This window comes from Python bivittatus, unplaced genomic scaffold (assembly GCF_059951505.1).
Source record: "Python bivittatus isolate LINGU-HERP-01145 unplaced genomic scaffold, Pbiv_v1 ctg000210_np1212, whole genome shotgun sequence".
Lineage (NCBI taxonomy): Eukaryota > Metazoa > Chordata > Lepidosauria > Squamata > Pythonidae > Python > Python bivittatus.
The window spans coordinates 20,096,895-20,111,799 of record NW_028277053.1 but is presented as its reverse complement, the minus strand read 5'-3'; the positions used below and the strand labels follow the sequence as shown (position 1 = coordinate 20,111,799).

The 14,905-nt window shown below is 42.4% G+C and overlaps 1 protein-coding gene across 11 annotated transcripts in view; it reads left to right on the top strand.

Annotated features, from left to right (window-relative positions):
* Nucleotides 1-14,905, top strand: part of MYCBP2 (MYC binding protein 2) — a 130,349-nt gene that overhangs the window by 45,727 nt on the left and 69,717 nt on the right. For all 11 annotated transcript variants that reach the window (XM_088139567.1, XM_088139566.1, XM_088139564.1 and 8 more), the window contains exons 22-34: nucleotides 684-837; nucleotides 2,428-2,600; nucleotides 3,699-3,824; nucleotides 3,922-4,049; nucleotides 5,083-5,174; nucleotides 7,921-8,055; nucleotides 8,141-8,224; nucleotides 8,872-8,968; nucleotides 9,973-10,165; nucleotides 10,696-10,970; nucleotides 11,533-11,754; nucleotides 13,010-13,201; nucleotides 13,696-13,902. In XM_088139567.1, coding sequence (XP_087995693.1) covers nucleotides 684-837; nucleotides 2,428-2,600; nucleotides 3,699-3,824; nucleotides 3,922-4,049; nucleotides 5,083-5,174; nucleotides 7,921-8,055; nucleotides 8,141-8,224; nucleotides 8,872-8,968; nucleotides 9,973-10,165; nucleotides 10,696-10,970; nucleotides 11,533-11,754; nucleotides 13,010-13,201; nucleotides 13,696-13,902 — 2,078 coding nt within the window. The remainder of the gene's footprint in view (nucleotides 1-683; nucleotides 838-2,427; nucleotides 2,601-3,698; nucleotides 3,825-3,921; nucleotides 4,050-5,082; nucleotides 5,175-7,920; nucleotides 8,056-8,140; nucleotides 8,225-8,871; nucleotides 8,969-9,972; nucleotides 10,166-10,695; nucleotides 10,971-11,532; nucleotides 11,755-13,009; nucleotides 13,202-13,695; nucleotides 13,903-14,905) is intronic.

Below are 14,905 nucleotides of genomic sequence, written 5' to 3'. Positions count from 1 at the left end.
AGGGGAAGGAGAGAAGAGAAGAGGCATTAGCTCATTTTTATGAGGGATGCCTTGCTTTTTACAGGCACTAATTTTAATCAGGACAGCCAGTTTCATTTAGTGGTTAAGGCACCAGGCTAGAAATCAGGAGGTCCTGAGTTCTAGTGTTGCCTTGGGCACAAAGCCAGCTGGTCCCTCTCTCTCAGCCCCAGGAAGGAGGAAAGGACAATCCACTTCTGAAAAATGATGCCAAGAAAATTGCAGGGACTTGTCCAGGCAGTTGAACACACACACACACACACACACACACACACAAAGTAATCCATACTAATTAATTAGATCCATACTTATTTTTTGGGTTTGGCCTTTCCCTTTGTTGTGCTGTGGCCTGTGCCAGTGTGTGCATCCAGAATGAAAGTGAGACATAGGCACTGTTATTGGCAGTGGGGGCGTGGGAGGGAATCTCCTCTGATTTCCATGCAAATTGGCAGGCCAAGTTACCAAGAGGAGAATATAGGGATGTGTGTGTGTGTGTGTGTGTGTGTGTGTGTGTAACCTTTTTCCTTCTAATCATTTTTGGGTTGGGGGGAATCTTCTTAAATTCAGCTTAGGTGAATGCAGTGAATATGATTCTTAATATGATTTTGTCATTTAACAGACCAAATAATGGCCAAATATCTGACTTTTGCTTATGTTTTTCCTAGGCTTGATACCTGCATCCATATCAGAGCCCCCTCCATTTAAGTGTCTTTTGATAAATAAAGTTGATGGAAGTTGTAAAACATTTAATGATTCTGAACAGGAGGACCTTCAGGGGTTTGGCGTATGTCTAGATCCTGTTTATGATGTTATTTGGCGGTAAGTGTTGGTAATTGTAGAAATGAAACATAATACAGTGGTACCTCGGGTTACGAATTTAATCCGTTCCGTGACTCTGGTCGCAACCCGATTTGTTTGCAATCCGAAGCAAATTTTCCCATAAGGTTCAATGTAATTACCGTTAATCCGGTCTGGCGTCCGCGGACCACTCGTCAAGGGCGGAAAAATGGCCGCGGACCACGCGGCAGGGCAGAAAAACGGTTGAGGACCGCGCAGCAGGGTGGAAAAACAGCCGCGGACCACGTGGCATGGGCGGAAAAACGGCCGTGGACCACGCGGCAGGGCAGAAAAACGGCCGCGGACCGCGTGGCAGGGTGGAAAAACAGCCACGGACCACGTGGCACGGGCGGAAAATGGCCGCGGACCACGTGGCATGGGCGGAAAATGGCCGCGGACCACGTGTCACGGCGGAAAACGGCCGTGGATCCAGTTCGTACCCCGAGGCAGAGTTCGCAAACCAAGGTAAATTTTTGCGGCCGGAGCTGGTCGCAACCCGAAAAGTTCGTAAGCAGAGGCGTTTGTAACCCGAGGTACCACTGTACCGTACTACGGAATAGGAGAATAACTTTTCAACAGCCAGTTTAGTGAATATGGAAAGGGGCGAATGCATCCGGCCTTTCTTTTGAACAGCATTACTTAGCCAGCATTGTTAGGGAGAGAGGGTAAACATATTTGCTCCTAGTGTGTGTCCCTTGAAACGTTGCTTGCTTAAAGAAAAGTGAAGACAGATGAGCTCATAACATGTAACAAGAAAGGATAAGTGATAAAGGAGAAGGTGTGGAGAGGCACTGAGAATGAGAAAAGATAGAAAAAAATGGGGGGAAATCTTCCCTAAGGGGGAGATGAAGCCAGAATTGCAATTGTGGGTAGAAAGTTTGCTGTTTGAGATGATGTGAAAGTTAAGAGAAGGTAGTCTAGGTCAGAAGAGGTGGCATCTGTAATAAAATAACGTGGGAATCTAGAATTTTAGCTATTCTATTTGCCTTGTCCTGTTCATTTCCTAGAGTTCTGCTCCAGAATGTAGCAATATTTTCTCCCTAAAGCCAGAGTACGCACAAATTTAGGGCAGGGTCCTGCCTGCTGCCGTTTACACTGTTTGAGTAGGAGCTTGAGTTCAGTAGGGTTTATTCTCTGATACACACACTTCAAATGGCAGCCTTTGTACGGAGATGGGTTGCCCCTGGGGCTGGGGCCAGCTCAAGGTTACACTGACTGACAGTGCCACCTCCTGCCAATGTGGAGATTTGCATTTTTAGAATGTTTTGGAAGGAGGGGTGACATAGGTGCCCCCTCAGCCTTGGTGCCTGCCTGAGGTTGTACATTTTGAGTAGCTTCTGCTTCAGTAGAATTTGTGTTGTTAGAGAGATGAGATGCTTCTCTTCGTTCTTCATCCTCCCGTAATTTTCTGGAATAAAGGTCAGCGGCCTGTCCCTTGCAGTTATTAGAAGGTGAGGGGCATGACGTTTGCAACCTCTAGTCTGAAAATCAGTGCTTGGGTTGATTGGGCCACAGTAATAATGATAACAGCTTGAAATGTCTTGCACAGTTGAAACTTATTATTTTGATCAGGTTTCGACCAAATACAAGAGAATTGTGGAGTTACAACTCAGTTGTGGCTGATTCCAGACTTCCTTCTGCTCCGGACACACAGTCCCGCTGCAGCATTCTCAGCCCAGAACTGGCTCTTCCAACAGGGTCCAAAGCTCTTACCACAAGATCACACGCAGCTTTGCACATGCTCGGTATGAATGGTCCACCTCAAGTAGCTAGCAAAATAGCATACATTATTGCAAAAATAACTTCATTAACTTCAAGAATAAACCCTCATTTAGCAACAACAATTGGGATTGGCAACTTGGTCGCTAAGTGGAGAATCACGTGACCATGACTGTGCTTCTGATTTTACTTCAGCTATCCTTTTTCACCACTCCCCTGCCCTTTGGAATGCTCACCCATTAGCAAAAAGAGGACTGATGTTTGTATTTACATTTATTGGAGAGGAAGTGTTTACAAGAGAGTAAGCAGGCATGCAATGGGAAATACACATCAAAAGGAATGTGCTAGTGCCTGCTGTTTGCGTAGCACACTAATGCATTCCTTTCTATGTGTATGCCCCATTGTGTGCCTATTTACTCTCTTGTTATCCCTTCCTTTCCAATCTCTCCGCTCTGCAGCTTGGGGTGGGGAATGGGTCAGGCACAGGAGAGGTTGCCAAAAGAGATTGCTTGTTTAAGGAATCTCTCTGCTCTGTGGGGGGGGGGGGAATGGGTCATGTGCAGAACAACACATACTAACTGCAATGGCAAACACATAACTCAGAGAGAGGCACGGTGAAGGCACGTCTTGGTTGCAAAGTTATTTTTTTCAGCACCATTGTAACTTTGAATGGTCGCTGCACAAGGCAGTCAGTAAGTGAAGTCTACCTGTAGCTGATATTATTTTTCTTGATGCTATTATAGTGGAAGGCTTGGGACATTCAAGGGCTGTGCTGTCAGATATTAAGCAGTGTATCTTTTAAAAATAATCGATTATCTCTTTTAAAGATAAGTGAAATCAGCCTGCATGTTGATCTGGAGAAATTTTAATCCTACAGTTATAGCTGTACAGTTATATAGTACAAATAATTTGTAAAGCATTTTATATTCCTTTGGTGTTCTGTATAGAAAGCCAGATATATTACCTTATATGCCAGTATGCTCTCCAACTCCCGTTTAAATGATTATCATTTGTAACCTGTTAACAGTGGTCCATTTCAATGGATATGATCATCTTTGGAAATTATTTGGTTGTTACCAGTGAATTTTCCAAACTGTATTCGTCTTTTTCCTTTATTTTTAAAGGTTGTCTTGACACGTTGGCTGCCATGCAGGACTTAAAAATGGGTGTGATGAATACAGAAGAGGAGAGTCACGCTGTGATGAAAGTCTATGCCAAGGAAGACTATAGTATTGTCAACAGATTTGAAAGTAATCCCCTCCTCCTGGCTGCTGCTCCTCTCCCCTCAGCCCTTGCCCGCAGCACCTGCGGAGGGTTGCACAACAACCTGCTTTCCTGCTTTTCCAGGTCACGGAGGAGGGTGGGGTTACTCCGCCCACTCCGTGGAAGCCGTTCGCTTTTGTGCGGATACGGACCTCTTCCTGGGCGGCCTTGGCCTCTTTGGGGGCAGGGGAGAGTACACCGCTAAAATAAAGGTAAGGGAAGGAGCTTCGTTAAAATCGGAATTGGGAACATGGCACGACTTCGATCAAGCTGAAGAGGCAGTGCTTGAGATATCAGTATGGAACGAAGCTTGCTTTGGTGCAAGAATATATGCATGTGAAAATAATAAGAAACATGCAGGTACACCTTTGATTTTTCTCAGATGTTCCCCCTCTCTCCCCTCAAATGTATTCCCTACTATAAGTTACCATAAAGGTGGTCCTTACTGTACTTATAAAACAGGGCTAATGTCATCATGTAGTGTCACATACCTAAAATTGGGGGCACGTTGTTCGTTGGAAAGGTAATATGGAAATATAATTGAACCCATATAAACAACCAATTTTTTATTGGTATTTAAATCATTCTTTAATTTCTAAAATCATCAAACTGAGTTTTGGCAAGGCTGGGGTATTGATCTTCATCAGAAAGACATTGCACTGATGAAGATAAACTGAATATTTTGTCATTTACTTCATCTAACATTCTCAAAACTATGAATTCTGTATTGTTTAATAAATATTCCGGCTATACCTCCTCTCCATTCTGTTATGTACTAAAATGAATGTCTGGACTTGGGTTGGTCCTGCTGAGAACAGTTGCACAAGAATATTTGTCCTGAACTCAGATTAAAACTCTAGCAACCCCGAATTGGGCATGTTGACCTCAAACATGCCAAACAGGTTGTTTGATTTGAAATTTTGGAATGGGTACCTTTTGTTCCAAAGTTGGAACATACTCTCAGAAGGCATGCGTGTGTTTCAGGCTTAGAAGATGCAAGGGACCCTTTGGCTTACCTCCCAGCCATCTTCTGCCCGAGGCTGCCTTGGGCTGCTGAAGTGGTAGCCAGGGGCTTTAAATGCCAGCCCACCACCACTTGCTCAGTTTCTCTGAAGCTGCTTTCTTGGCACCTGCTGAACTTTGCACAAGAGTTTGCCCAAGAGAGAGGCTGGGGTGGAGGGTAAGAAGAGAACGACATCCCAGACCATCCAGAAAGTAAAACTCTTGAAGGCTTCTCTTTTTTAGCTGTTTGAATTGGGGCCAGATGGAGGTGACCATGAGACCGATGGGGACCTTCTGGCTGAAACAGATGTCCTGGCATATGATTGCGCTGCAAGGTGAGTAGGATTTTCCAGAAGTAATCACTTCTCTTAACCCAAGTTGTTATTCTCATTTTGAAAAGGAAGGGCATCTAGAATGCATCCAGTTTAGAATAAGGAGGACAATAAGCAAGGAGAACTAGCCCAACCATATCTCTCCATTAACAAATATTCTGAAACCTTGCATTGCTCTGGAGTGACTACTTTTATATGCTTATCATTTGATATAAGACTAATCACTGTTTTATGAACATCTAATTAAAATTAATTTAATTACAGTATGAGAAGTCTATTCTAGTAGTCTCCTTATATTTGAGAAACTTAAATATTGGGCTGGAAGAGACACAGTCAATGATGTTTTTGTTCCTTAAATAAAAAAACTTCTTAAGAAAATTATCAAACTGACATGTTTTAAAACTCTGAACCAAGTAAGGATTGGATGCTAAATTGAAACCTACCTTCCTTCCTTCCTTCCTTCCTTCCTTCCTTCCTTCCTTCCTTCCTTCCTTCCTTCCTTCCTTCCTTCCAAATAAATAAATAAATAAATAAATATTTTAATTACAATAGCAAAATTCTCTTATCTATATTATTCGTCTCTTTATCTGTAGACAAATCCGTAAAGCATCAACTTTTCACTCCTAGTGTCAGCAGAAAGTCCATTAAGGATTACCAGAAATAACGACTTACCTTATTTTAACTTTGATCAAATAAACCAACTTTATATACCTTCCCTTTACTTATAACAGCCTTAATCTTTAGTCCATTCAAATAATGCCATAGAATTTGATTTCTTTTCATTTCTTCTTTGTCCATCCTCACAACATTCTTCAAAGCTTTAACAAGCCTCTTTTGTAAATAAAATATAAAAGAATTATGCAGGTCACTTTCTTGGTTTATTATTTGTATTTTGATTTTTAAAACATCAACCAGGTTTCTTTTGTATGTCCAGTGAGATATCCTTTTCCATATCATTCTTGTAACCTGTCATTCGTAGAGCCATTTTCAATGTCATCTCTGTCTTGTTCCTCATCAGCCATTTCTTCCATAACATCTTTTGGATGCAGTCTATCCATAGAAGCAAGCATCGCTATTGAAATTGTTGATACTAACTTCTGATTCCATTTTTCAAAAGTGTCCTTCAGTATTTTCAAGGTTAAAATGTTTTGTACCATTTTATATATCCCAGTTAATTAGGTGTTAATCAGGCTTGTGTATTTTTCTCCTTTAATTAAAATCTTTAGTTCTCTCTAATGTCCAATTTTTTAAATTGCTTATCTTTATTTTGTCTTGCAAAAATCCAAGCAAATCTATTTCCCACAGGAAGGATTCTTTATAATTAATTCCAAAATCTTATTCCAAATGTATCTGGACCCTTAATCCATCTATAACTTTCTAGGATCAAAGTCCTATTTAGCCTTTTGCTGTTTATTTGAATTTTTTTTTTTAATGCTGAAACTTATGATTAAAATGTTCTTTCATTAAGGATTGAAAGAAAACTCACCTGGTGTTTTCAGATTTGTCAATCTGAAAGTCTCTAACAGCTTAAAAGTAGCTAAGCAATTTCTGAGTGCGATTAGAAAAGAAAGTTTGTGAATTTAGTGTCCTTCAAAAGGCGCAGACTGCGGTTACGAACAAGATGGCTATTTCTGTCATCTCCTAGTGCTCAAAACCCAGCAGGGACTGCTGATTGCAGTCTCCTCAAAGGAGCAACTCTTTGGAGTGCATGTGGCGATCTCCCATCCTCTCCTTGTCCAGAGAGGTTTCAAAGAGCCAGTCTATTCACCGGCTCTTCATTCTTCACTGCAGTCATTGGCTCCGCTTTTCATGGAGACATCTTCAGTCCGCCATTTCTTCCTCTGGAAGCTCCTAAATTGAAGCCTTCCACAAACAGAAGGCAGTATTTGTTGCTGTCCCTTCCTCTCTGTTCCTGTCAGCCCAACAAGGTAGACTAGACTAGAAACTAATGCCATGTAGGCCAAGACTACTTCTATTATAACAGGTATATAAACAGAACCTTGCAAGTTTGAATGTGCTTCCCCTCACCCCTCAGTTTATCTTTGTGTGAACAAGGGAGGGCTTGTCTGAGAGGTTTTCTCAAGTTATTTCTTTGGCCTGAGCTCAAGCCCCTCTTATCTGACCATTGCCTTTATAGGGGCTCTTCCTCCTGTCCATCAAGGCCATTCCCTCTGCCCTCTACAATTCCACAGGGGCTCCCAGCTCTCTGGAGAAGGTTTTTGGAGGGAATTTGCAACATTGCCTCCCCTCTCTTCTGCTCCTGGTGGAGCTGCCATCTAAAGATACTTCCTCCATAAACCAAGTGTGGAGACAAGCTATAAAAATAAATGATTGTTAAGTTCATTTCTAGAATAAAACTGAGTCCATTTTTGCTGTTCCCTGCTTTGGCATATTTTGTAAACCACCTAAAATTATACCCATAGGTCAAAAAATGGTGTTCCAGAAATCCTTAAAAACCTGTCTATTCCCCCAGGCCCTGGGGTAGGGTAACTGTTGGGCCCTTGTCAGGCATATTTTGTGTAATGTATGGAGTTTGTCTTTCCAGATAGACATGGTTTCTTTTTATCTACTCTTGGGTTTTTTTGTTTTTGGGGGGGGAATATAAGCTGCCCAGAGTCCTTAAATCTTTAAATCCTTGAACCTAACCAACCAATCTACAGCACAGAGCAATAGTCAAGTGAAGGTAAAATAAATAGATGCCTTGTAGCCCTTTGCTATCAGAGGTGAATTTTCCTTGGTCTTTTCTCAGGGAAAAGTATGCCATGATGTTTGATGAACCTGTTCTTCTGCAAGCCAGTTGGTGGTATGTAGCTTGGGCACGGGTTTCTGGCCCGAGCAGCGACTGTGGCTCCCACGGACAAGCCTCTATTACTACAGACGATGGGTAAATAAACAGCCTTTTCCTTCCCCTTGCCGCCTCTGACACAGAGGGAGCATCGCTGGCCTTGACACCTTTTTTCCTTTTGCAGGATTGTCTTCCAGTTTAAAAGTTCAAAGAAATCAAATAATGGTACAGACGTTAATGCAGGTCAGATCCCTCAACTGTTATACAGGTAATGCTATTTTTTTTTCTCTTTAAACAGACATACGAACCAGAGATTTAATGCAATATTCAACAAAATTAGTTGTACATCTTCATAACCCCAGTTTCTTATTTTAATTGGGGCATTATAGCTCTATAAATTGTTCCGCATAATGAACATATAAGAATTATTTAGCCAATATTGTTTTATATTTATGAATATTTAGATTCCTTTAAGCTTCCAGGGAAGGTCTACTTTTGTGGACGCTAATAGTCAACCCTAAATTAGGGCAGCTTCAACAACAGCAACAGCAACAGCAACAACAGCAGCAGCAGCAACAACAACAACAACAACAACAACAACTCCTCCTCCTCCTCCTCCTCCTCCTCCTCCTCCTCCTCCTCCTCCTCCTCCTCCTCCTCCTCCTCCTCCTCTCCCTGTCCTTTTAAGGCCATCGGGCTCTTTGAACAGATATATTTTCCTCTTACAACTTTTGAGGTACTTCTGAGGAGGAACAGCTGGCCAGGCATCCTTGTGTGCTTCGTGCTTCCAATAAATGCAGCTCTTGGAGCAGAAACAGTATCCTGCAGGAAGCGGCAAGGAGCCCAAGGGTTGTTTCCCTCCAGCCTGCTTGCACAACACCTAAAGGTTATGTCTTGCTTTTGCTTCCCTTCCAGGCTGCCAACATGTGATGGGAGTGCATCTAAAGGCAAACAGCAAACCAGTGAGCCAGTGCACATTTTAAAGCGATCATTTGCAAGAACTGTTTCCGTGGTGAGTATAAGTCTGTCTGTGTTTTAATTAGATTTAAAAAGTTGGCCGGTAAAAAGTAGTTCACTGCATATTTGAAATCTTCCACTGTACAAAGTAAAAAAAACAAGATATGCACATTGAACACTTGACTTTTTTAAAACCAGAAATGTGTATTCATTCTTAAGTTAACTTATTTATATAGATGGCATTTTATCCTTGCAGTGGCTGAAGAAACAGAGTAGGTGAACATGGAGCTTGTTATCCTTAATGTTGCATTTGCCTTTACTCATAATATCTAGAAGACAGGAGTTTTCTAGAGGTTGGCTTAGGGCACAGTTTCTACGGTGAGATTGTTCTGTGGCATTGATCCATTATGAAAATAGAAAGCAACTGCTTATTTCTCATCTTCCATTGCTGTGAGCTTCTGAGACAACTGGGCATTTCTCCCTCTTTCAAGGGTAGCCTTGTAACCCTCAGGATTAGGCAAGCCCATTTTTTTAAAGAAATGAGAGCTAAAGTTCTGGAAAGCTAAACTCTGCACTCAGTCTAATTTTCTACAGTTTTAGCAGTTCAGCAAGGAAAATCTCTGTGTCTGGAGGAGGAGGAGGAGGAGGAGGAGGTACCATCAGCACTACTGTTCCTTCATAGCCGGGTTAAATGCACTCTTGAATTTGTTATGTTTTTACTGAAGTCCAAAGTAAAAATATTTTCAGAGGGAGAAAAGGAAGAGACTTCCTGAGAGCCACGTTTTAGCATTTCCAAAGCATTGTGCAGCTCTTCTGTCCCACCCTCCCCTCCTAAACAGGTGTTTGTAGTGAGAGAAGGGGGAAAGAAGGTAAAGGAATTGCAAAGGGATGGCAGTTGTGCGTGAACACCTTTTAAGGTTTTGCTGCAGAACCATGTGATTCCCTGGAACGTTACTGTACATCCCCGCTCAGGGTCTCTTCTACCCAGTCTGAGAGCAGTGGCTGAACGCACATTCCTTGTTGAGCCCTGTTTGCTTTCTTATGATTGCCTTGGAGCAGGAGTGCTTCGAGTCGCTGCTGAGCATTCTTCACTGGAGCTGGACCACCTTAGTTTTAGGAGTAGAAGAACTTCGAGGACTGAAGGGGTTCCAGTACACGGCCACTCTTCTGGATTTAGAAAGGCTGCGATTCGTCGGCACTTGCTGCTTGAGGCTACTGCGTGTCTACACTTGTGAAATTTACCCTGTTTCAGGTGCGATGCTTCGTTTTACTATTTCAAGTGCACTTGCTCCCTAATGAAATAGGGCCCTCCTTTCAATAAAACTGATTTCGTGGTGGAGCTATTCTATTTCATCTCAGCGAGCCAAGAGGTGAACGAGGCTTCAAGCTGTGCGTACAGTCTCTTCTCTCCATTTGTAGCAGGGGCAAAGAAACCAGGAAATAGTCTGAGAAATAAATGTAGCTTCCTGTTTTGTCCTGCTTTGGAAAAAGCTAGGATGTTGAACCCAGCTTGGAAGTTGACTTAATGCATAGTCTTATTATGTATAGCTTCTTTTTTTGGGCAGAGTGGAAAGCTTTGATTAACAGAAGGTAATCGTCTCTTTTAGTCTGCCCAAACAGAAGGGTACATGGCCCAAAAGGCTCACTGTTACTTTAGTTTAGTTAGTGGGCCTTCAGGTGTATCCTTATTATCTGGACAAAATCATGCTTTTTTTTTCTGAGAGTCATCACTAAATGTCTTGACTGCATTCCTGGTATCAGTTTTATTACCACTCTTTGCAGCCACCACTAAAGCGGTTGTTGACGAAAGCAGCAGGCTGGCAGACTGCATTGGAAAGACAAGAACCCTGCTGAGAAAAATTTTGTCGGAGGGGGTCGATCACTGCATGATAAAGCTGGACAACGACCCTCAAGGCTACCTCACTCAGCCCCTGAGCCTCTTGGAAGCTGCCCTGCAGGAATGCCACAACACCTTCACAGCCTGCTTTCACTCCTTCTATCCCACCCCAGCCTTACAGTGGGCTTGCCTCTGTGATTTACTCAACTGCTTGGATCAGGTACTAAAAGTCTCTTCCCATGGCTTGGTTTTTGAGGTAGTTCTCTAAAAAGTTCTGCCCTTTTCCAGTACCACTGAATAACATTCTTCCATCAGGTTGGCCAAAAATACGCAGGCCTCTGTAGCCCAAGTCTTCTCTGTGTAGAACATGACATGGTTCTAAATCCCATTTGCCAATTGCTCCTTCATCCTTCAAAGGGCTGCGTTTCTGTTTTGCAGGGACCAAGTTCAGTAACTCTTAATGAGGCAGGAGGGGTAGAGAAGAGAGAGAATGAAGGATCCTCCTCCTCCAATTGCCCTTCTTTCCTCCTAGTGTTTCTTATTCATTGTTTCTCCCAACACTATTTGCATCTCAGCGCACCTTCAGTTTGCCTCTGCTCCCTCTTGTCTGCTCCCTCTTCTCACCACCCCCTCCTTGAAGACATTGCTTCCTCCATTCTGCCACCAAGCCTTCCCAAACTAGAGTTGACACAGCGCCCTGTGGGCAAGATATAACGGAGCAGAACCTCATCCTGGTTTCATCCGGAAGCCTATTGTTCTGCTTCAACCTGCTCTTTTTTCAGGACATTCAGGAAGCCAACTTCAAGACTTCAAGCAGCAGGCTTCTGGCCGCTGTGATGTCAGCATTGTGCCATACATCTGTGAAGCTCACCTCTATCTTCCCTATTGCTTACGATGGAGAAGCCTTGCTGTGTTCGGGAATAAAACAAGCCAGTACTGAGAATGATTCCGCGTTGGCCCATCGTTTTCCTCTTCTGGTGGCACACATGGAAAAACTAAGTCAGGTAAGTCTCTGCTCCAGAAATGCTTCTGCAGGACCAACACAAGTCACAGTAGATCCTCACAGTTACTAATAATGTTAGCTAAAGCTGTGTGGAGTGTTTTTACAAAGGGGGAAGGAGTGCAGAGAGAGGTTTAGCTTTAGCTGGTGTCCTCTCCCAAGAATAGTTAGGCCTTTGTTTTCATTAATTCAGAGCAGAACAGCAGTTGGCAAGGAGTGCTGTGTGTATATTAATGCTTTATATTTTTTTGCACAGATGCCACATGAGGTTCATATTAATTTTCCTCTGGAGGTTGACAGCTAACTTTCAGACCTGTTCATCTATGAACACAGTGGTTAGGGCAGGTGTTGGATTCTACAGAAGCTCTGATCACAAGGCCAAGCAGGGGAAATCAGAACAAACGTTCTGAAGGCACAGGATTGAGTTGGCTCTGTGCAGGGTGGGCTTCTGTGAGCTCCACCGTGAGTCCTTGATTTAATTAGGGACAGCCTGCCCTCAAATCAGAGCAGTCACTGAGATCAGGCTACAGCCAATCACATTGTGTGATCTTGGGTGTAGAGAAAGGTCCTTAATTTCACACATTAATTCATCTCATTGCTGCTCCTGCTTAGCTTCTTGCTGTTGTCCCAGCTTTCTCCTAGGCAGTGCAAAAAATCTGTCTCTGGTAAACCAGTACACTCTTGTGACTTTATTGGCAGGAGATTCCAGGATGAGATCTGAGCGATACGAAGATAAAGATCAGCTACTGCCATATCTATATGTCAGCTCCAGGATTTAAACCTGTGTGACCTCAAGGTGTACCATACCCTCAAAAGATGGTCATCCCCTCTTACTTAATATATGTAACCTGCCGTGATTATTACCACATTATTTTTGTGGGTATGAGCAGGGGGTGACAAAAAAGTCAAGATAGTAGCCATGACCATGCAGTTGAAATCCTGCCCCTTTGTTACATTCGTCATGCGTGTGATCCACCTGAATTGAGGCAGGACTTAAGTTCCATTGTTGTGGATGGCATCTTGACCTTTTTACACCCCCTGCCACCCCCCCCCCCATACCCCCAGTGAGCAAGTCATATGTGCCTGCATATTAAGGAGCTTCTGCTACTTGAGTCAGGATTTACGCGTGTCCTAGAACCTCATGGTTTGGAGTTTGACTTCTGAATACTAGTTAGTGCAAACACACATCAGTCCTGAATTGTGTTACATCATCAATCATTTTATGTGGACATCTTTGGTTTTATCTGTTCATTCTCTAGAGTGAAGAAAATATCTCTGGGATGACAAGTTTTCGTGAGGTCCTTGAGAAGATGCTGGTGATTGTAGTATTGCCAGTCAGAAATAGCCTCAGACGTGAAAATGAGCTGTTCTCCGCACACCTGGTTTCTAATACTTGTGGATTGCTTGCAAGTATTGTGAGTGAGCTCACAGCTTCTGCACTGGGGTCTGAGGTAATAAGGTTCACTAATTAACACATTTTTCTTTTTTATTACATTAAAAGGAAAAAAATCCATTGTCTGCCCTTCAACATTTCATGAAATTTATTGAGATAATGGCTACAAATGCACTTATAAGCATAATTCTAGCATATCATTTCTGTCATGGTCTGCTAAGATGACTTCAGGGAAACCATATATTTCCATATTAAATGCAGATACCATTTTCCTATGGTGATTTTACTTTTTATTTCTTTTTTTTATTCTGAAAATTGAGCACCTAATCTTTGGCTGCATTTTGCCAGTGATGTTCCAGGGCATTTGAAATTGAGGGATTATTAGTTTCTTAGTGACGTTTTTGCAGAGAAGGTTAATCAGACAGTTCACAGATCAACAGAGTGGAAAAATGCATGACTGCCCAACTTCCTTCATTGTTCTGTCAGAAGCACAGCCCTAAACAGAATCATTTGCCTCAAATCTCTTCTTAGTTTTGGCTTTCTTCTTTTCAGGCTGATGGACTCAGCTCACTGCATTCTGTCAAGTCAAGCCCAAACCGATTTACAAAAACAAGTCAGGGAAGGAGCTGGAATACTGGAAATGGGTCCCCTGATGCTATATGTTTCTCTGTGGACAAACCAGGAGTCATTGTTGTAGGGTTCTCGGTTTATGGAGGAGGTGGGATCCACGAATATGAACTAGAAGTACTAGTGGACGATGTACGTATTATGCACAGAAATAACAAATCCATGCTCTTCTGGGAAGACCTCATTCAGTACCAGGCTGATGTTGCCTTCACTGTTAAAATTGGCGTGAAATTATTTGAATTGTGGTGTCACTTTTATCCTTCCTTTTTCTCTGTTCATTAATCCAGCCCACTCTGATCTGCAGTATTTGGGGACCTGAACTGACATGAAATGGTGGACTTGGTTTAAATTGAATATGTATAACACCAGTCTCCTTTGTTGAACTTGAAGCCTGTATTTTCTCAAAAGGGAGGCAAGATTTCCTACCCTCCCCATATAAATGACCGAGTTTTGAGGCTTGAATAGTAAAGTGAGGTTAGAGTTAGGGTTAGGGTTAGGGTTAGGGTGAGGGACAGGGCTAGGGAGAGAGACAGGGCCAAGGTCAGGGAGAGAACAAGGGTTATGGTGAGGGACGGGGGCAGATCAGGATTAGCCGTCCTAGATTTACCCAAAGCACTCTTGTCTCATAGAACAAGTGGTGGTTGCAACTGGTCCTCAAAGTTATGGCTGTTGCAGCACCCCTGCAGTCATATGACTGCGATTCAGGCACTTTTAATTTTTTCAAATAATGAAATAACTTTTTTCTCTTTAAAGGAGCATTTAACCCTTTTGTATTCCACATTAGGCATTTAAAATCCATATTTAAGTTGTAAGCTTAGAAAAGTCTATGCTTATAACACCTAATGTTGTGGTCTGTTCCACATCTTGTGGAATGTTTGTTGCATGGTTCCCTCTTTTTGTTCCAGTTGCACTTTCTCTAACTCCTCTATACCTCCCCCTCTTCTGGGGGAGATGGGCAACATATAAATTTAATAATAAATAAATAAATAAAAATCTCTCACCTTTTAGACTAAGTTAAGTTGATATTTCTGTTGGTTAAAAGTTAAGATTCCCTTCCAGTTTATATCAACAAAATGCAATCTTCTTTTGTTTATCTCTCAAAAGAGTATATTCTTTTCTCTTGTGCAATATTTTA